At 40.3% G+C, this 22,783-nt stretch overlaps 1 protein-coding gene across 2 annotated transcripts in view; it reads right to left on the bottom strand.

Annotated features, from left to right (window-relative positions):
- Positions 1-839: 839 nt before the first annotated feature.
- Positions 840-22,783, bottom strand: part of LOC116316297 (spermatid perinuclear RNA-binding protein-like) — a 104,534-nt gene continuing 82,590 nt past the window's right edge. Inside the window, exons 12-18 of one of the 2 annotated variants that reach the window (XM_031734840.2) lie at positions 16,669-16,877; positions 15,333-15,482; positions 12,656-12,790; positions 11,360-11,500; positions 10,923-11,046; positions 7,586-7,636; positions 5,348-7,484 (exon numbers count right to left, since the gene is read on the bottom strand). In XM_031734840.2, coding sequence (XP_031590700.1) covers positions 7,399-7,484; positions 7,586-7,636; positions 10,923-11,046; positions 11,360-11,500; positions 12,656-12,790; positions 15,333-15,482; positions 16,669-16,877 — 896 coding nt within the window. In that variant the 3' untranslated portion in view covers positions 5,348-7,398. Of the gene's footprint in view, positions 1,311-5,347; positions 7,485-7,585; positions 7,637-10,922; positions 11,047-11,359; positions 11,501-12,655; positions 12,791-15,332; positions 15,483-16,668; positions 16,878-22,783 lie in introns of those variants that run through there. The other variant, XM_031734841.2, reaches the window with a different exon arrangement.

Raw genomic sequence — 22,783 nt, forward strand, 5'->3', positions numbered from 1 at the left:
CACAGCCGCTCTATCACGTGACTCATACTGCTCCGACGTGCTACGGTTATGAGCCGAGTTACGCCTTGTTGCAAGTTTTGTGAGGTGCTTTTTTGATATTTAATGGATCGGATTACATTTTTTATTTCTCTCCGATATCCGATCCAGTAATTTACGTCAGTATCGGACCGATACCTAATATCGGATCGGTCCATCTCTAATATAGATAGATGTAGATGGTATACAAAAGGGAGTTCTTCCTTCCCACTGTTTCCAAGTGTTTCTCATAGTCGATCATCTGTTTCTTGCTGTTTTCTCTCTAATATTATACAAAGTATAATATTAAGCCATTGTTGTTGTGAATAGAGACACTATGTGAATTAAATTTAATTCAGTTAAGGATTTAATAATGTTGATTTAGAATAAAAACTTCTTTAAACTGCCTTTTAAAAACTTGCCATGTGACCTCTTATGGGTCCTCATCCCATATATTGGGAACCACTGATTTAACCATACCAGCAGAGATGGGAAACATGAAGACAATCAGATTGGAAAATTACTACTTAATCTACTATATGCAATAATGTTAAATTTGGGATTATATAGAATCAACATAGCAATACAGTGTTATAGACAATTTGTAAAATGTAAGTTTCAATATTTATAGATATCATATCTGAGAGTGCTTTAAATACAAACCTACTTCAGTCACTAGTGTATTTACATTCAGATTATAAATGTTTGTTGGGTTTTACATATTCAAATCTATTAACATGTTTATATATATTTATATATATATTTAAAACACACACATCCATATGTACAGATCGTAAATGTCATATTTACATACAGTAGGTCACACTGTTGTGAATGTGCTGATGGCCTGTTTGAGTTCAGCAGCTGGACTGGAAAAAGCGCTTCGAGTCGAGCTGCTTTGGGACACGCTGAGATTCCCGAAGGCAGCAGGGGTATTGCTTCGTGTTTTATTGACATTTTCTGAGACAGAAAAAAGCGAGTCTCGACCGTGGTCCTGTTCACTAAAAACCAGACCTGGACCTGGTGGAGCGTTGCCCGGGGCGTTTCCTTCTCCTATATTGCTTTCAATATTGCTGCTGTTGAAGGAGAAGCCCAGGAGAGCCGTGCCGCTGTAATCCAGGGGCGCTGACAGTGTTTAATAAGGGTGAGGGATTCAACGGGAGGTTGGAGTTTGTTGCTGTGTCTTTCCTCTGTGGACTGGAAGGGTCAGAAAAGATCCTGAGGGCCCAGGTGGATGATTATAGGTGTGGCTATGGTCTGCGGCTGGTAATAGGCACTGTCGATGTACAGGCCGCCTGCAGAGGGGAGACAGGCAGGGTTAACAACAATAGGAAATAATCATTATTAGCTAATGGAAGGCTTTTTAATCTGAGAGTAGATACACATAAATACACTGAGAATAAGTCCATACTAAAAGCTGCTGTTCTGAAGAGGATCTCAGCCTATATCCAATCTGAAAATTACTGCCATCTTGTGGCCACAGCTGGTTACTGTCTCTGAAAGCTAGCTTGCCTACCAGCCACTGAATCTGTCATGTTCAAGATTCAAGATTCTCTTGTTTTTGCAACCAGAGCAGTCGCCCCCTGCTGGCCATTAAAAACAATACAGGCACTTCCAGGCTGGCTTCATTTTTTAGACGTTGAAGTTACCCCCATGTTTTATAAACATGTGTTACAGTCTGATTCTGCAGATTTGTGTGAAGACACAGGTAGCTGTAGCCTGATGGTCATGAAGAGGGGACCATCAAAACAGGAAGTTTATCCAGCAGTATTTTTAAATTAGAACGTGAGAGGTTGTCTTGGTTGACCAGAGTTTAACGAGTTTCCAAACAGGAAGTCACAAGAGAGACGCTTTCACCACCGAAAACAGAGGCAGCACAAAATTCGGAAAGGTTGTGTTTTAGTCGACTTTAATTTGTATCACTGATGTGTTAAACAGTCGAACTGCTCATTAACACAGAGGATAAATTGGGGAGCTGCACTGAGGCATAGTATAAGAGAAATGAAGCTTATTTAGACCTGTGAATAATGCAGGGCTTTACTTTATGCTAGTAAAGTCAAAGTATAAATAAAGGTCTTAATATGTTGTAGTTGGGGATAAGTTTTTCTTCCAGATTCAGTGTAAGCAGTGAACCTAACTGCACTTTTCTCTATACTGTAGTTGATCAAGGATACGGGCTTGGAGATCAACTGTATGAGTGAGGAAATGAATGTGAGACAGTTGCTTCAGCCTGAGCAGGTTCACAGCGGAGCCCTCAGGGAGTTTGTTGTAGAAACTTACCCAGAATGTGAGTTCGCCTTCAGGAGCAGAAAACCCAAAGTTTCCTTCATCACAAGTTTATCAAACTAAACTCACTTACTGGAACAAGCCTCAGGGAAGCAGAACTCATCGAGTGCAACAGTTTTGTTTTTTAAATGGTGTTAATGCAGTTCATTAAAACTCCACCTTTAAGATATTTTCTTCTCTCTGTGGTCAGTTTAACAAAACAAAACATCCAGTGATATCAATTTAACCTGTAACGGTGAGCAGAGCAGGACATGGACCCCCTAACATTCAGGGTGCTGCTGTTTTTAGAGGAAGTTTTATTGGCTCTCAGGATTGTTAAAGGCCAGAAGAATTAAGTAGATTCAATGCATGCATGATGGATGCTAGCCCTTTCAACAAGTAGAGAAACCTATTAAAACCTTGTACTTGGTGACGGCGATGTAAAGTCAGGCAGGAAGAGCATTAGAGATTACTGCAGACATGGCTTTACTAGCATGGTTTAGAAATCTAATTTAATTATTTTTAAGGTCTCAACAAAGATGTAAGACCTGTGCACATTAGAGCAGGATAACATGTATTAAAGCTATCGCTATATTAACAGTTAACTAACAACTGTTCTGTATACAGGGAGTGCAGAATTATTAGGCAAATGAGTATTTTGTCCACATCATCCTCTTCATGCATGTTGTCTTACTCCAAGCTGTATAGGCTCGAAAGCCTACTACCAATTAAGCATATTAGGTGATGTGCATCTCTGTAATGAGAAGGGGTGTGGTCTAATGACATCAACACCCTATATCAGGTGTGCATAATTATTAGGCAACTTCCTTTCCTTTGGCAAAATGGGTCAAAAGAAGGACTTGACAGGCTCAGAAAAGTCAAAAATAGTGAGATATCTTGCAGAGGGATGCAGCAGTCTTAAAATTGCAAAGCTTCTGAAGCGTGATCATCGAACAATCAAGCGTTTCATTCAAAATAGTCAACAGGGTCGCAAGAAGCGTGTGGAAAACCAAGGCGCAAAATAACTGCACATGAACTGAGAAAAGTCAAGCGTGCAGCTGCCAAGATGCCACTTGCCACCAGTTTGGCCATATTTCAGAGCTGCAACATCACTGGAGTGCCCAAAAGCACAAGGTGTGCAATACTCAGAGACATGGCCAAGGTAAGAAAGGCTGAAAGACGACCACCACTGAACAAGACACACAAGCTGAAACGTCAAGACTGGGCCAAGAAATATCTCAAGACTGATTTTTCTAAGGTTTTATGGACTGATGAAATGAGAGTGAGTCTTGATGGGCCAGATGGATGGGCCTGTGGCTGGATTGGTAAAGGGCAGAGAGCTCCAGTCCAACTCAGACGCCAGCAAGGTGGAGGTGGAGTACTGGTTTGGGCTGGTATCATCAAAGATGAGCTTGTGGGGCCTTTTCGGGTTGAGGATGGAGTCAAGCTCAACTCCCAGTCCTACTGCCAGTTTCTGGAAGACACCTTCTTCAAGCAATGGTACAGGAAGAAGTCTGCATCCTTCAAGAAAAACATGATTTTCATGCAGGACAATGCTCCATCACACGCGTCCAAGTACTCCACAGCGTGGCTGGCAAGAAAGGGTATAAAAGAAGAAAAACTAATGACATGGCCTCCTTGTTCACCTGATCTGAACCCATTGAGAACCTGTGGTCCATCATCAAATGTGAGATTTACAAGGAGGAAAACAGTACACCTCTCTGAACAGTGTCTGGGAGGCTGTGGTTGCTGCTGCACGCAATGTTGATGGTGAACAGATCAAAACACTGACAGAATCCATGGATGGCAGGCTTTTGAGTGTCCTTGCAAAGAAAGGTGGCTATATTGGTCGCTGATTTGTTTTTGTTTTTTGTTTTGAATGTCAGAAATGTATATTTGTGAATGTGGAGATGTTATATTGGTTTCACTGGTAAAAATAAATAATTGAAATGGGTATATATTTGTTTTTGTTAAGTTGCCTAATAATTATGCACAGTAATAGTCACCTGCACACACAGATATCCCCCTAAAATAGCTAAAACTAAAAACAAACTAAAAACTACTTCCAAAAACATTCAGCTTTAATATTAATGAGTTTTTTGGATTCATTGAGAACATGGTTGTTGTTCAATAATAAAATTATTCCTCAAAAATACAACTTGCCTAATAATTCTGCACTCCCTCTATACTGCAAGGACTGAAACCTTCACGCCTCTGACACAAAGCCTTAAATAATGAATTTTAGAAGCTTCAAATGAATAATTATCTTGAAATTCTTTAACAAATTTGTCATTGGCTAATTAATGTCAAAGATAATAAGGCTTCTTCTCTGAAGGCACCGGGTGGACTTTATCTTCAAATTATGAGAAGATTTTGAGTTGATAAATACTGCAGAAAGACAGATTTCATATTTAAAAAAAATCTGTTTGTACATCAAAAAATTCAGAGATTTTATTTTAAAAAGTGTTTGGCCTTGAAAGTTTAAAATGCGATGTTAACAAAAGCCAGAGCTATGAAAATTTGATGTAACAATTATAATAAACTTGAGGTCATGTTTAAGGGTTTCTTAGTGGACACATGGAATAGGTGAGTATGTTTTGCATTTCTGTTACCCAAGTCAGGACAAAGTTTCTTCAGGTTATATTTGCCCGACTGTGGATGTTCAATACATTACAATTATTTCTTACCCACGTTTTGACATATAAGATCCCAGTAGCAGTTGGGGTCGACCCTGCCACTAGTTGCTAGGAACTGGGTGGTTGTTGACTGCCGCTAGGTGAGACTGATCACAAAGACGTTGCTTCAATAAAGATGGGATCTGGTGCAGCGCTGTAAACCTCTCTGTGACCAGTATCACCCACGGACTGTCAGCACCCTCCAGTTCGCCAGGGGCTTTATAGCAATACCATACATTGGTTAATAGGATGAATATCCATCGGCATGGGAAAAACAAGATGTTTCACATATTTGGCAAGAAAGCCTGTCCTGTAACAGAGTAATTAGTGTGACTAATACAATATACTGACTAGAAATTTCAGCATGCAACAAACTGGGGACCACAAGTTAATCAGTTGTTGACAAAAATATTAATTTATTTAAAAAGAATATTACCTACAAACATAAAACAGCTCTCTGAGAAGAAATGATTTGAACTCAACACAAAATGGCTCATACTCAACAGTAAGTGTAAACTCGGACACTCGATATCCAAACGAAAGGAAAATATTTCTCAGTGCAACAGAATATTGTAAACCTTTTTTCTCTCTAACAGAAACAAAACAACATTCACACATATGAATGATTGTTAAAGGAATACGTAGCCTTTTGACAAAGAAGCTCTGATCACTTTCACCTCAAGGACATGCTTTAATTTAACAAAGTATGTTTATAATTATTCATTTCCCTACAACAACTGATTTTTTTTTCGCCATCATGGACGCTGAATTATTGTATGTTTAGTGTGGTGGTAGTTCTTTTGGTTCTTTACAATCACGGTATAGCTCCATATTGTCGGTATGTAGTAGTTACTTAGATTTGAAAGGTCTTTGGTTCCCTCCAGATTTATTTTTAGTTCTCTAGTTTCCACATTGAATATTTGGTACTCTCTTTTTTTCAAAATATATATAAAAAAATTCAATAAAAGAATCAGCGATTTTAGTTTGCTACTTTGTAGTCACTTTATACCTGGTCTTAATTTAGTTCCCTCGAGTAGTTATACATTTATTTGTTTTTAAATCTATTAAATCTTTCATTCATATTTCATTCAAATTTACACCAGCTGCTTACTGCAAAATGTGTCCCCAGGACAGTAAATTCAATTTGTTTAGTTTTTAGTTCAAATAGAATATTTTATGTTCAATACCACTTTAGGGACCCAGAACAACACCCACTGCACACTGAGAAAGTGTTGAGAAGTAAAGTCGAAGTTTAAATTGCTCACTTCTGTTTTTCTTCAGTTCAAAACGTAGATATGTTAATTAAAGAAAAAAAACTAAATAAGTAATTCATTCCTTGCTTAGTTTTTGCATAGTACATTTAATAGTTTATTTCTTTACTTCAAATAGAATATGGTAAGCTTTGGGACACTTTAGGGAAATTAAATAAATAAGTTAACTTCAGATGACGTTTTATTGAATTTCTCCATTGTATACTTTGTCATCTGTGTTTCTTTTGTTAAAAGTTAGTTTGAGTGAGACATTTCATCATCCATGTGTAGTTGTTGCTAATTTAGTTCCCTAAAGACCTGAATTTATGTATTTATTTTTAAGTAAACCTACCTGCTGGTATATTACGTTAGTTTTGTAGATACTTAATACTTAGTTAAATCCCTTCTAAACATTTAATGTATTTATTTACATATTTACTGCATCGTATTTTCAGTAGTCTCACTTCAGCTCCTTGTAATGCACATGTCATATTTAATCCTCTGAAGTAGCCATCTTCAGTACATTTTAGATTGAAGGGAACAAAATAAGAGCCTCTAAATATATCAATATCCTGTTAATTTAATCCTACAGAGAATGTTTAGATCATTAAAATAACTTAGGAACACTGTAGGATGATGTATTAGAATCAGTTGCCTTTTTTTCCACTGCATAAACTCTCACTGATAATCATATAGTCGCCCTGTACAGAAATTCCCACAACAGGAGACTCAACTATGGTCATTAATTATTGTTTACTGCGCCTCCTAATACTAATGGCATTTAAGTGGATAATATATTTTTGTTTAGTAAGTTTTAAGAAAAACAAACTACACTGTATTATTGGTGTTCCCTGCTGGATTTATTACCCAGCAGGACATGTAGGGCTGTTTAATTTGTCATATTTACCTCACCAGTCTTCCATACACTGCTCATTAAATGCTGAACTTTTGATTGCGTAATGATTTAATGATACAGAGCTTTTTTGTCAAACTCTGTGTTCACATGGAGAGTAATGACATGACTGTGAAACCGTTTTAGCCCAGAGGATGCATGCTGTACAAAAATCCCACTGCCTGATTTGATGCTTAAAGGATTGTAGACTGCAGGGTTGGGTTTTGTGTCGTGAATACACAGCCAAAGTCAGGATATTCCTTTAACAAGTGACTTCCTGTGAAGTGGGTGAGGGAGAGTCCTAATAGGGGTAGAGGTGGGTGACGGGGTATGCTGTGGGAACTCTGATGACTGGGACAACTACTGAGGGCATTCTGGAGGGAAAACCTGAGGAAGAGTGAAAGAAAGAAAAAGAAACTCAAATGTTGGGATGATGGAACAGATTAAATGGATGGATTAAGGATCAGAAAGCGAAACTGGGAAATTACCGTAAGCAGGGAGGGCGCCTGCAGGGCTGTAACCATAAGGAGGACCAAAACCTGCCGGGGGGATAAAATAAATCAAATGTTATCATTAAATAGCACCTATACATACATACCTGTATCACCCACAGCTTTTGTAATCTATTATCATCTCAGCTATAGTTTTCACCTACATCTATGTTGAATCATATTAAAAACTGTTGTGCTTCCAGCCTTTTTTTCCCCTTGTAGATTGTCTGCTCAGCTGCCATTTTATTATGAATCTCGCCAGAAAATTTGTTAATCTGAGCAGCTTTGTACAGCACTGGGGGGCAATTCAATGTTGCACTCAATTAATGTAGCACTATCAATCTGCTACAGCTTTAATTGTGAGGCGCAGATGGAACACGAGTGTGTATTTACCAGTGAGAGAGCATCGAATTATGGCTAAAGTTCCTCTCAAATGGGGAAAAAAATGATCTAATCTACTGTAATTGGTGGACACAAGGGTCATGTCAGTTCATCAAATTAAAAAAAAAAAATCCTACCAGACCATGATGAATTTGCCTGAAGGAAATTTTGGGAAAAACAGTTCTTAATAGAAATTATGCAAAATTTTGGGTCCAGACTGTCATTAGTTTTCTCTAATAAATAAATCAGGGTGACGTGTTGTTAAGCAGTTTTAGCAACAATTTTTTGACAGGTCATTTTAAAATTCCATTATCAGGAAAACTACTTGAGACAGGTCGTTCAGATTTATTCTGGGTAAATATTTGATGCTAATCTGGTCCATTCTCTTGGACCTGGATGTTCAAGGAGTTTTGCAGGGGACTGACTTTATTTCCAGATTCTTATACAGAAGGCTAACAGCAACAGGAAGGAAGCAGTTTTGGCTAACAGCAAGAGGAAGCTAATTAAAACACCATGAGGTGACCATTGCTGTGATTTGGTGGTATATCAGGTATATCAGGTAATCAGGAGACCAACAAGTCTACAAAGAGGCACGCCAATCTCTGGTTAAAGGCATAAAAGAAGCCAAGCGCAAATACAAACAGCGCATCGAGGAACACTTTAACACAAAGAACTCCAGAAACATGTGGCAGGGGATCAAGACACTCACTGGCTACAAAGACAGTTGCACACAAACCAACTCCCCAGACATCACCTTACCTGACACCCTAAACCATTTCTTCGCCCGCTTTGACCAAGAAAACAGGGACACCATCACCCATCCTGCCATTACAGAGAGGGACGACGCTCCCATCCAGCTGGAGCAGCACCAGGTCAGAGCCACACTGCGCAGAGTCAACACGAGGAAAGCAGCTGGTCCTGACGGTGTAGCCGGTAGAGTGCTTAAAGCATGTGCAGACCAACTAGCAGAGGTTTTCACCACCATCTTCAACCTCTCACTGCTACAGTCTGTAGTACCATCCTGCCTTAAGTCAGCCACCATCGTTCCAGTGCCCAAGAAGAACACAGTGAGCTGCTTGAATGACTATCGTCCAGTTGCTTTAACACCCATAATCGCCAAATGTTTGAACAGCTCATCATGTCACACATTAAAGCTGCCATCCCTGCAAACCTCGATCCACACCAGTTTGCATACAGGGCAAACAGGTCGACAGAGGACGCCATAATAAACAGCTCTTCACACAGCCCCTCACACACCTGGACTGTAGTAACACCTATGTGAGAATGCTGTTTGTGGACTTCAGCTCTGCCTTCAATACAGTTCAACCCCACAAACTGGTTAATAAACTAAGCAACTTAGGACTCAGCAGCTCACTGTGCAGCTGGATACTGGACTTCCTGAGCAACAGACCCCAGAATGTAGAATGGGAGAGCACACCTCCTCCACCCTCATTCTGAATGTGGGTGTCCCACAGGGTGTGTCCTCAGTCCCTCCTATACTCACTTTTCACCCATGACTGTTCACCTATCCACACCAGTAACACCATTATAAAATTTGCTGATGACACCACTGTCATAGGACTGATCGACAACAACAATGATTCAGCCTACAGAGAGGAGGTTCAGCATCTGAAGCAATGGTGTGATGACAACAACCTGCATCTGAACACAGCCAAGACCAAGGAGATGGTAATCGACTTCAGAAGAACAAAGCGATCTGAGCACTCTACCCTCTACATTGATGGGAGGAGGAGGTAGAAAGGGTGGAGAGCTTCAAGTTTCTCGGAGTCCACATCTCGGCCGACCTTACCTGGTCCACAAACATCTCCCACCAGGTAGGAAAGCACAACAAAGGCTGTACTTCCTCAGGAAACTACGCCAGGCTCAATTACCCCAAAGACTGCTAGTAAACTTCTACCGCTCCACCATTGAGAGCCTTCTGACTTACTGCTGCACACTCTGGTTCAACTGCTGCACTGCGGAGGACAAGAGGAAACTGCAGCGGGTGGTGAGGGCAGCAGAGCGGGCAATCGGCACCTCACTAACTCCCTCAGAGACATCTATACTGGCAGACTTCAGCAGAAAGCCAGCATCATCATTAAAGACCCCTCGCACCCTGGACACTCACTTTTTCCCCTTCCCTCTGGTAAACACTACAGGTCCATCAGGTCGAAGACAAACAGACTCAACAGAAGTTTTTACCCACAGGCTGTCAAACATGCCCTACCTCCACCCTGATTGGAGGATAACTGCACTGCCAACACTCATGGACATTACACCTTATTTATAAATCGTATTTCTGTTTATACTTCAATGCAAACAACACCCCTACCTCTTTAAACTGTATTTATTATAACATTATTTAGTATAGTTCCAACAGCACCCCCCACCCCACTCAATGTGCGATATCACTGATCACACTGCACCTCTCAATGCACCTGCTAGTTAGATGGCATGTATGTGTATGTATATAGATGTAAGTGTGTATGTGGAAATATGTGTGTGTGTGCATGTACGGATGCAAATATGTATATATACATATATGTATGTATGTGCGTGTATGTTTGCAGGTGTATGTATAACTTGTACATATCTTTCTTGTGTAAATGTAAATTTGTCATTGTGTAAATACTTACGCTATTGTGTACTCCACACACATGGAGAGATGCCAAACTGCCTTTCACTGTTCTTGTAACAGTGACAATAAAAAGCTATTCTATTCTATTCTATTCTATATAAATGAAATGCAATAGAAAAGAATTAACAAGCTATATTAGCCAACTTACACTCTGGTGTAAATCCTGAACACTGAATTAAAGATCATTCAGTATAACGCAGGTTCTTACAGCTTAATAACAGTCAGTCAAATGAAGGAGTATTGATTTATTAATGTTCCCCTTGGTATATGTAATGGACATGTTAAACAATGATGTGAGACTGCTGTGTGACTCACCTGGTGGGATGTATCCATGTGCGGGTGGGGTGCTGATGTAGGGAGCTCTGGGGATAACGGGGACCCGTGGAGGTCTGGCAGCGAGGGCTGGGAGGGTGAGGACCGAAGCCACGGGTCGCTTTGGCTGCACAAAAACAGACCACAGTCAGAACAATACATGGTGTTTTCTTTCACTGGGAATTTATCACAATTTTACTCATATCCTGATCTAACTGCTAAAAGGAAAAAGACTGATTTAACTTTACAACTCTGATTTGTCTCATCTGTCAATATCTGGTTTCCAGTGTGGGCAGTTTCCTGTTATATTAACTCTATTTATACCTTTAATTCCCTGTGAAGCGTGGCATTATTCCCAGACATTGACACCAATTCACACACAAACACAATGCAGGACGTTAATTTGAAAGTCATTCTGAGAACCTTAACGTTTTACTCACTGGAGGGTTTGGCCGTTTCTTCTTGTTGGTCGTAGATTTAGAGCCGGAGAACAGGCTGTTCAGAGCGGCGAGCGCAGCGCTGGCTTTGGCTACTTTCTTGTTGGGACCCGTTCCCCGAAAAACCTGCTTGTCTACCTCAACCTGTTATTGCACACAGAGATCAGACCTCATATTAACAGGGTTGCTCCTGCTAAATCCAAGTGCTAAAGACACTTGGATTTGAGTACAAGATCGACTCAACAAAACGCTGTTCCCCGATGGTTAGAGAAAAAGTTTATGTTCGAAAGAAAGAAGAAAAACGAAATGCTTGAATTTGAGTGGGGTTACGCTGCCTCGATTCCCATCATGTAAAATTTGAAAACACGTTCTGCACAAACACAACATGGCTTCAGTACAGCTGCAGTACTTAGATTAAAAATAACTGACTTTCATTGAATTTGCATTTCTTTGTTTTGTTGCTAGCAAACATACAGTGCAGCAAGCAGTTTATCCAATTTTTTAATTGCAATATTAGAATTATTTTTTTTTTTTAAACAGTTAACTCCTGCTTCCTTAAATCCTCTTTTAAAGCATGTTAGCATGATTAAGCCTGATGTCTGTAGACTGTAATACCAGTTAAGGTCCTATTTTTTAAGATAAATGAATTTTCTTAAAATTAAAAAAAACAAATTTACATATTAAATTTACATTTTTCTGTTATATTTACATATAACAGAAACATACAGACTTTCATTATCAATGGTACAATAAATCTAATAAATTATGCCACACTATTATAGATTATGCCAACCAGCTTAATCTATAAGAAGTCCAAAACAACCTTTTCCTGAAGCACCGCTTTGAAAAAGCTCTTCTTTTGTTTTAATAATGACTTAATCAACAAGGGAGAAACTGGAAATTAAAGTATCCGCTATGCGATAAAAGTAATTCAGTCCCACACCTGTCGTTAACACCTTCTCTGGAGCACCTTTGTTTCTTAATAAGACATCTTCATATGCAGCTCTTTTGTTGTTAATGCCAAAGGAAATCATCGTCACGTAAAGAAACACAGAGCTTATTGTATAAAGCAGTGCAACAACATATAGCCTTAAAAAGCAAGCAGAAAACAAACTACAGCAGCGATTTTACAGGGACTAAACTAGTTTCATGTTCAGCTGCGTTTGCTGGCATTTGAAGCTGTTTTCATATGTAGGAAGCTCTGAACATAAAACAGATTCTGTTGTTCATCTGCTCCTAATAAGAGAAGACATCTGAGACAGAGCGGAGCAGTGAGTGGAGGTGTGTTTGCTTTCCTACCTCTATGATGAAGCGTTTGTCGTAGCTGCTGCCGCTCTCTGATATCAGCTCGTATTTGAGGCCGCGGCGTTTCTCATTCAGCTCCATCACCGGGTTCTTACCTCCCGCCGTCAGGATCGGTCCAGGAGCTCTAGACTGCAGACGCATGCAGAGAGAGAGAATCAGCTGCAGGCTTTACATCCGGTTTATCCCCTTGAATGTGCTCAAGAGCTCATGTTTCCTCAAAGTAAGACAAGCTGTCTAAGCAGCCCGTTCACATCAGGTATACCTCCTGCATGCTGGAAGAGTGAGAAAGAACAAGCTGCTGATATTCAGTATTTGCTGCACAGCTTACAGATACCAATGCCTATTACAGCTAATTAGAAAATGTAGTCTTTTTGTTTTTCATCTTTTCTTTACTTTACTAAGCTTTCTTTTCTGTTTTCTTTATACAGGGAGATATTTTGCTCTGTCATAATGTATTCTGTTCTACTTAACCTATTTTGTTAAAAGACTCTGTAACAAAATCATTTCCCAACTTTTGAGATAAATAAGATATTAAAGTATCCAAGGAGCTTAGAAAGGAAAGCGAATGGACTTCTTTAAGTTTCTTGAAGATGTTTCAGTCTCTCAACCAAGAAGTTTCTTCACTTCTCAGAGCAGTTGGTGGAGAGTCCCAAGTATTTAAGCCCTAGTGGGAGTTGTGCTGTGAAAGAGACACTCCAAATGCAACAACGGGCGTATGTCCCACAAATAAGTGTCCAGACGTTGTTGGGTTGGGTTGGGTTGGGTTGGTTGGACAGTTATAAGTGCACAAACTATGTGCTGACAGGCAGGCAAAAACGGTCATAAGCGTTCAACCTGGTCTTAATGAGAGACTATGCAGACCGTGCACACAATATATATTTTTTTACTATGCAATTTTGATTATCAAAATATGAATTTTTATTGATAATTTATAATAATTATCAGATAATTTATGTGATTGGAAGGTTAAAACAGAGTTTGAAAAAACGTTCTGAGGACACGACTGAAAATGATCTTAAAAAATGATTTTCAAATAATGATTTTGAAACATCTTGATATAACTTGGAGAGCACTTAAAAAAAAGAAAAACTAGTTGAACGTCTGGCTCAATACTTTAAAGAAGAGTTGAAAGACATCTATAGAATAAATCAAAATATCAAGTTGCAACCTAACAGGAAAAAAATTAAGGTCATGCGTCTTCATGGTCTGAAGAAGTAACAACCCAGCAAACCAAAATCAAGTTCTACCAGTCTCAGAAAGAACCTCCACATCTGGTTTGGGATCTATGAGGAAACATTTGTGCAAGAATATTATTTTACTGTATTTAATTTTCTTTTAAATTGTATCTATATTTTTTAATGTTGTTACATTAGACTGTAATGGATGACTGAAGAAATGCTTTACTGGAAATAGTTTCAGTGATTTGCAGTGTAAAATGTCTGAATGGTCAAACTGACTGTAAAGTTTTATCCATTTATTTTACATTTTCAAAACTCAACTTTAGGTTTTTATATTTTAATGAGTGAGAAGGTTTACAATGAAAGCTATCAAAAGAATTAAATTCAATTAACTTTTATTTATATGGCGCCAGACTCAAGGCAGCTGACGGCTGACCTCTGAGAGCAGCAATTTTAAATGGCTGTATCTGTCATTTTAAAAAATGATTGTAAACCTATCGAGATTAATATTTCACACACAACACCTACAAGCAAGGTCGTCTGCCTCTTTATAAAACATGGGCATAACCTTTGTGATGTCACCAAACGTTTTTTCGGTCCCAAGTTGAGCGTTTTCGCCATCGTCAGTGGTTTGACGCCGGACGTGACGAGCGAGGGGGCGGCTCTGGCTGTGAAGTCTCACTCTCATTGAGTGTGCAAGTATGTAAACCTATCGCTCGCACGCACGCACACGTAAAAAGGAGACACAACCTCAACAACCAAGGGACAGCAGGGGACAAACGGAGCTACAGATATAACAACAAATAAGAGGTGAGTGGGCTGGAAAGGCCAGAGAGTAAAGTTAGGTTTTAGTCCTAGTTATTGATACCTGAATTAACAGGATCTCCTGTGTCATTCAGCTGTTAAGTGTGGCGTTGAAACCAAGACTACTCTTCTTTTTTGTCCCCCTTACTCTCCCCACACTCTGCTGGAGGTCTCTTCCTGTTAAAAGGGAGTTTTTCCTTCCCCCGGTCACCAAGTGTCCCTAATAGGGGATCCTCTACTTTATGATGAAAGCATCTTGAGGTGATTGCTGCTGTGAATTGGTGCCATATGAATAAAACAGAAATGAATTTTAGTGGTGATTGAAAGAGAGGCATTGAGGCAAGGTATTCGGGAGTGAGTAGAAACATGACGGCCTTTTGGATTTTTAGAAAATTCGTCCTTCACAAAGAAATCAGTCTTCAGACTCTCAGAGGCAACAGAGTCAGGGAAGGTTACATTTTTGTTAACATAATGACAGGAAAAAAAATAGTAATACATGAAAAGAAAGTTGCACAGAACATGTTTAAATCCAAGGTTTCCAGCCTTTGTAATCAGGACACCGAAAATCTGCAGAAGAATTTTTATTGTGTTGAATCTCTAATGAACCTCATGGATGTGTTGTAATCAGGAAGAACCTTTCACAAAGGCCACAGTCTGTGTGTGTGTGTGTGTGTGTGTGTGTTCCTCACCTCCTGTGTGTCTGTGGAGGAGGTGATGGAGGTGGAGCTGGAGCTGGTGGACATCCTGTCGTTCTTCCCTTCGCCATCTGACTTCTCGTCGGCGCTCAGCGAGTCCACGTCTCCATCGCTGCCGAGCACGTAGCCCAAAGCCTGCAGCGCCTGAGGACGACAGCAGCGAAAACAAAAACAGCCAGAGGACGTTCATTTAAATTTCATCACTGCACGACTTCCTGCTGCATTCAACTCGACAGTCATCGGATTATAAAAGTAGCGGATAAACTTTTTGTGACGTCCTGACAGCCGCAAATGGGAGATGAGTCACGCTTTCACATCCATCATTTGTCACTGAGCTGTCCTTGAGCAAGGCACTCAAACCCCAGCTGCTGCTGCAGTGAGGCTGCAAAGCGAACAACAAGAACAGAAAGACTGGCTGTGCTGAGAGTGTGAAAGTGCAACTGAATGAATAAATATGTGTGAGAAAGACTAAGTGTGAGCAGTCAAACTTCTAGTTCAATAAAAGATTTGTCACAAAAAGAACATTGTGTGCTCTCGTATCGATTTAGAAGAAAACTTCAGCGGCTGTTTCTTTGTCCGACTTAATGTTCAGCTTTTAAACACCTGAGTACAAAATTATTGACAAACCAAACTAACAGGCAGACACAGGACTGGAAGCTAAAGTGGTGTTGTTAACCCTCTGAACCCCTTTTTACTTGCTTCACTTACAGATGTCATAATTTTAAAAGTAGAGAAAGCAACTTGATACCTGTGCTGATATTAAAGTGGACCTATTCTGCTTTTCCTTTATTTTTTGTCTTTTGCTTTTAGTGGAGTTTCTGCAACTAATGACAAACTGGATTTCCTTTGTTCTTTTTAGTCTTAGCAGACTAAAACAGTTTTCAGCAGTTTGAAAACTCTTATTTGTCTATTACGATTTGAAATGTGAGCCTAAAATAACTGCAGGACAGTTCAAATCCACTGTGAGTGATGTTTCCCTTTTTGTTTTTTAATCTTTCTGTATCTGCTCCTCTGTGTCTAATTGTTTATGGAGCTAGCGCTGCAGAATCCATCTATGATAACCCAGTTAACCCATATCTAAAGGAACAGGCTCTAGCCCATCGTGACCCTGAGCAGAATTAAATGGTAGTGATGTTCATCATTTTAGTTTGTCTCAATCTGAAGCTTTCAAACATTAAGCACAAATCATACTCTGGATTTTGAGGTGTTTACATGTCCCAAAGAAGGCGTTTGCTAACCGATGACTATCAGACAACCCATCTAAGGTTCATTAAAATACATCCCCCAGACTTCCGTGACTTTCATGCAGCTCTTTGAACTCTGTTGGTACCTTGAGGGCTACTTGGAGCTTGGCGGTTCTCTTGGAGTTCCCCGTGGCCTGGTATGTGGTTCCCTGGATTTCCACAGACATGGTGAAGACTGGAGCGTGCACTGGGCCAGATTGGGACAGCAGGCGGTACTGAAGGCCCGGGTGGATCTGGTTCAGACGCATCAGAGCATTCATGGGATGGTTTGGATCGGTCATCCTCCAGTCCAGCACTTAAACAGGAGAGATGCACGTGTTAGTAATGAAACAGAGAGACCTCATGACTCCACAAGCAGGAAGTGAGAGAAGCCATTTCATTGGCTCAGCTTCTTTCCTGTTAGCAGCTAGCTGATGGGACTGGAATGACACCGTCCGGGTGTTACACCACTGACACTTCAGCCAGCGACACTTCACACCTACACAGTGACGAGAGATGAGCTGCCTCCCCGGAGTCCTGAGCAGTAATATCTCACTGATGAATTGGAAATGAAACCTGACTCCTGGTGACATCCATTACAAAACAAGTGCTGAGTGTCGCCAAATAATAAGCATTTTTCCCAGATTTTAGTCGAACTCTGTCAACTGTGCTATGAGGCTACAAAAGATTTGACCTTGTAAACAAATAAGATGTATAAAGGACAGAATTGAAGTCAAATGACATTTGTCAGCTGTCAAACTTTTAATATTAATATAGAAATGGGAACAACATATCACAGTCTGAAATCAAGTTTAACAAGATGCTTAAAAAAAAAAAAACCTCTTCGGACCCACAGGAAAACTGATCAATTAAACAGGTGAAGGAAACTGTTCAAACAGCCTGCATGGTTTCATAGAGAAGCGATAACAGATGTCACCAAGTGGAAACATCTGGAGCAGAAAAATGAAATCAATTGCCAAAACGTGCAGTTCCTGTAAGGGCCACCTGAGCCTGGCTTCAAAACGGAGTCAATCCCCATAGACTTGCATGTTAAAACGTATAATTTTAAAACAGAGATGAACTTGCGAGTATTAAAACAAACAAACAAACAAACATTTTGGCCTCTGTGGATAGTGTCCACTTTCCTAAAGACTCTATAGAGGGTTAACCTTTTAGAACTCTTCCTTGAGTTATACTGGTAAGGCTTAAAGTTATGGCTGCTCAGACTGACAGATGCAGTTCCTCTAATGGCCACTTGGGGCTCATCACAAAAGCGAGTAAATCCACCTGTTTCGATTTTTAAAAAATTATTCTTGTCATTTGATTCGTAGTTTTACACAAAAACCAAACATGCTTTAGAGCTTCAAGGCTACAGCTGTCACCACCTGTACCATTATTACAGGCATTAAAATCTATCGTAGGGTTAATGGACTGGGCAAAGTTGAAGAGGAAGAGGGCCGGCAGAAACGGTCATGTGTAATTTCAGATTCTTGAGAAACACTACAGAGTTATCGATGATGCTGAGGTGATCATTTATTTGCATATGGCCGCCCACAGATTTCAGCTTTTGTGTAACAGGTGTCACAGCGGGGACACTTGAGGCTTGTAAAGTGTGCAGCCGCCTGGTTCTGCAGCCACTGTGTGTAATTACTGAGAGGTTCTGACAGGCACTTTAGACTAGAGTGCGGTTTCTATGAATATGGATGCAGACGAGGTGTAAGAAAACGAATGTGGAGGTGCTGGTGGACAGGTGCCGGAAGGAAGACAGGGGGAGGTGTTAAAGCACTGTCAGTGTGTGTGTAAAACCAACATGTGCGTGTGTGTGCGTGTGCGTGTGTGTGTGTGTGTGTGTGGTGGGAGGTAGTGAGATAATTGCGTGGCAGCAGCCAGCAGTATTAATCCTCCTCTATCTCTGCCTCCGTCACCTCCTTTGAACTGGAAGCAGATGAGGGTTGCCGGAGACGACGGTCCCAGCGAGGGCCAATTTAATTACTGTGACACTGACAGACAGACTCTGAGAGCGAGGGGGGAGGAGGAGTTAAGAGGCCGAAGGCTGCAGCCATCAGTGCCAAGACCGTTTAGTTTACGGCTGCAGCTAATTATTATTTTCACTGTCAGCTAATCTGCTGATTTTATTTTTTTTTAAGCAATTATTGGATTTAACTGTCTATAAAATACCAGGAAAAGAAGCCAGAAATCTTTAAATGTCTTGTTTAACGAGCAGCCCATTGGCTAAAAATATCCATTTGAATATCTGTACAAAACAAGTGTCAAACTCATGGCCAAACACAGCCCTCTGCATGCTTTAATCCAGTTTGAACATCCCTTTTCGGTTAACACATTTTGGTCCACCTAAGCTCAGCTGTGGTCTGCACAGGAACACGACGAGTGCTCACAACAAACCAAAGAAAGGGATTCAGCTTCCCAGAGCCCGAACTTACAAACACAAACTGGCAAAAGAGAAAAAAAGACTGGTTCAGAGGGCAGGCGGTTTAAAGAAAGATGGGAGACGGAGAAGCGAGCGTGAAGGGAGGCCTGCGTTTAAACCACGACACAGGCTCTGTATTCAAACAACAATTCAACTCCACGCACCAGCAGAGATGCGGAGCCACGGAGGAGACGCGAGGCAGAAAGCTGCTGAGCTGAAGAGGCAACTAAAGCAAAACATGTTTTTTCTCAAAGTGAGATTTCTTCACTGCAGAGGGGAGAGCTGAGCGAGAGATTTTCAGGGAAGCTGTAAAGTTTATTTGCAAATTTTTATTTTTATTTGTTACTTGTAGTTAATTTTATGCAACACTAGGCTGTGTGGTAGAAGTACATGATCAAAGATTTTTTTTCTTTTATTGCTGAGACCAGGATATAAAGAACAGAACTAAAGTAGTGCATTAGGAGAGAAACCTATATGATCTGGAAGTGAAAGCTGATGTGATGCACCTGAATACACCGTAGAAGCTAAAATCATTCAGTGTCTGAACACAGGTGATGTGATCTGTGCGTATCAGGTGACCTGTGCACGTGGATTTTATGGTCTGAACCAAGAGAAAGTTAAAATCCTTGTAAACATCAGTGGGCAAGTAAAAATTATTATTAAAAAATTGACATAAATCATCAATATTTCATTGTATTTGAGTGAACTAGAGGCAAAATGTCTCATTAGCAGAAAAATCAGTGAAAAGTTGTGTTTTGAGTGAAACTTTGTGTAATATGTCAACAGAGCAGCGCAGCAGGGGGGCACACAACACTGTAAATCATGTCCTGACAGCACCATATGAAGTTATGTCAGCCAAGAAATATGACAAGATGAAGATGCCATACTTAAAAAATTAGCCTGATAAACACACTGTCACAGCATAGACCTCGTCACTAATGAGAAATGTTGATGGTGAAGACGCCGCCTGTGTAAGTGCTGTCCAAACAGCTGCCACAAAACCCTCTGTGAGGAGGGAGCACTCAGAAGGCTAATAAAAATCTGGGTGGTTTGACACTGTTCTGGTGTTCGGGACTGAAATCTGACATTAAGCCACTGTCACACAGACCTCTGTCAACCTGAGCTGATTGATTCCTAAAACTCTCTGAAGCTGAATGTCTTTTAAGCTTCACCAACTTCTCTATCAGCTCTGTGGAAATCTGATAACTTCACACAATTTTCTGCTTCGAGGATACATCTCACCTAAAAGCCACTGCTGCCAGAATCTTCCTTAACCCGATTCATGCTGCTGACTGACGCCGCTCTGAGATGCAGTGAAGGAGATGAGCTGGTTCCTGAAATGGATTCCTAATATGATCTCATGAAGATATCGGACGTCGCTGCCTGCTGGGTTTCACACATCCAGACTATAATGTATCACATTCAGCAGGGTCAGGCCATTTTCTCTCCTCTGATACAGAGATTGAAGTGAATGTGCCGTGTTATTCTTTGGCCTGACAGGCCGATTTGATCCCTGTCACAACAAAGCATCCCGGTTTCTGAGAAAAGATCAGCGTTGCTGCTCACTTCTTTCAGCTCCAGTGCTTCACTTTTCCACCTTTTACACAAAGACCTCTTTTACAGACAGCTATAGTGCACACATGTCCAACACACACACACACACACACACACACACACACACACTGAACCATAAGCCTTGTCTCTCAGTCGTCAGTCAATATCCACTTATCTGCTGTGAAGAGTTTTCTCCAGGGAAGTCAGCCTCTGTGCGACGTGGCAAATTTGACCTGCACAGGATCAATCTTTTGTGCACATTTTTAATATGTCGCAATTTTCCATTAAAGACAAGCCAGAGTTTTTAATATCATCATGGTGGAAAGGAATCCAAATAGCGCTTTAAAGGACACAAAATGCAACAGCCAGTCCCTACAAACAAAGACGTCACATAAGCGTTGTGTCACTAAACGTCGTGTCTTTTGTCATAGACAAATGCAGGGTTGAGTTGCTTTAAAGCACTTCATCAGCACTTTAATTGCCACTCAGATATGCACAAGTGCACATTGCTGGAAAATTACGTTTGTCAATGGGGTAATTCGACTGTTCATCGAGAGCAGGAGAAATTAACCACCGCCTTAATAACTTTTACAGAGCTGGAAAATCCGCTGCCACAGTATTACAGCAAACGCGCTGTTTAAACTAAATCTGAATGAACAAAAATCAGCTTATTATTAAGAGGAATCATCATTAAAAAGATGGGTTTATCTACAAGAACTAAAAAAAAAAACCTTTCATATTGGTTCATACGTTAACTCATGAATGTTCAGGTGTAATGCAAAAAGTTCCAGGAATGGGCTCATAAAAAGAAAAAGAAAAAATCTGACTTAAATTTGGCAAGTTCCAATGTGGCGGCTTATTTTTAGATCATTCATTTATGCCCTCTTGTACCTCTGTGACGAGTGCTGGATCTCCTCCAGTGGGTCAAAGCAATGATCCTTCAATCAGATTTTCATTTTCTGGAAGTGGACAAAGTCACAGAGAAGCAAAGCTGGCGAGCAGACGCGTGCTGAGTACAAACTGTGCTGGTGTGGCCAAAAAACTCCAGTGTTTTCAAAGCACTTTGCGCTGGCACGAGATTGCACGCTGGCAGGTACTAGTTCAGAGGCACCAGTTCAGAGCATTTCCTCAGAGTTTTCTCCATCAGATGGTACGGGACATTACAGCAAAACTCCGTCTCCGAGTGGGAAATGAATTCTTGGTGCAAAGCGAAACAGCAAACAGCTCCTCGCCTGACGAGCTGCCTTTGTTCTTCCGCTGAAGACGCTCGGTTGTATCTGGAGACCCAGCTTTGATGACGCTCCGCATAAAATTTGAGTCAGTTTGAAACAGAGTTGATGTTTGCTCTTTGTGTTAGTTTTGATCACAATGATCTAAAAACGAAATCTTAAAAAACTCCAGAAGATGACCGTGAAGAAAAGAGCTTAAACATTTAGCTGAGGCTTTTTGGTTATATCCCTGTATCCAATTATATGGTCTTAAATAAACGCTGAAGCTGGTCTCGAACTTTCATCTCAGTCAAATTATGATCTTATAATCAAACACAATTTGCAGTTAACTATTGTGCATTACTATGGAGGGCACTGCATATGGTATCTACAGTTGTATAAATAATTAATATTTGATGAGCCATTTCCAAGAATAATATGAAAGAAAGCAAAGACCAAAAAGCAATAGTTATAAGATGCAATAAAAATAGCATTAGTAAAATATAAAACAATAATAAATTCATAATAAATCTAACCCAGCAATCCTGCTGCTCCAGAAACCAGAGGCATGCTGAACTTTCACATTACACACATACTTTCACCCACATGTACTCACAATACTGTAAGTGTCTGACTGTGGTTTTACTGCAATAATTACACTTATGCATATGTGTTTTTGTCTCTTTTTGCCTTCCTTTTAAGCATTTTTCAGATAAATTATGACCTTTAAGAAAGCAGACTATTTTAGCAGCTAAAGCAGGGTCATTTATGTGTTCTGTTCATGTTGTATGATATCTATACAGTCTTCTTTATATTCCTTCTTTGTCTTTTCATAATGATGTAATGAATGAAGTTTTCAGTTTTCTTATGCAGAAAGAAGTTTTAGGATCACAGCTCCAGCTAGATCTTTATGCCATACTTGGCATGTTTAGAAGGGATGTATCGCCTGAAACTGCCCCTGCCCCTGAAAAGCTACCAACTGTTCATCCACACAGAGATCAGGATGAGCAATCCTGAAACATGCAAACATCC

The sequence above is a fragment of the Oreochromis aureus genome, linkage group 12 (genome assembly GCF_013358895.1).
Source record: "Oreochromis aureus strain Israel breed Guangdong linkage group 12, ZZ_aureus, whole genome shotgun sequence".
NCBI classification, from domain to species: domain Eukaryota; kingdom Metazoa; phylum Chordata; class Actinopteri; order Cichliformes; family Cichlidae; genus Oreochromis; species Oreochromis aureus.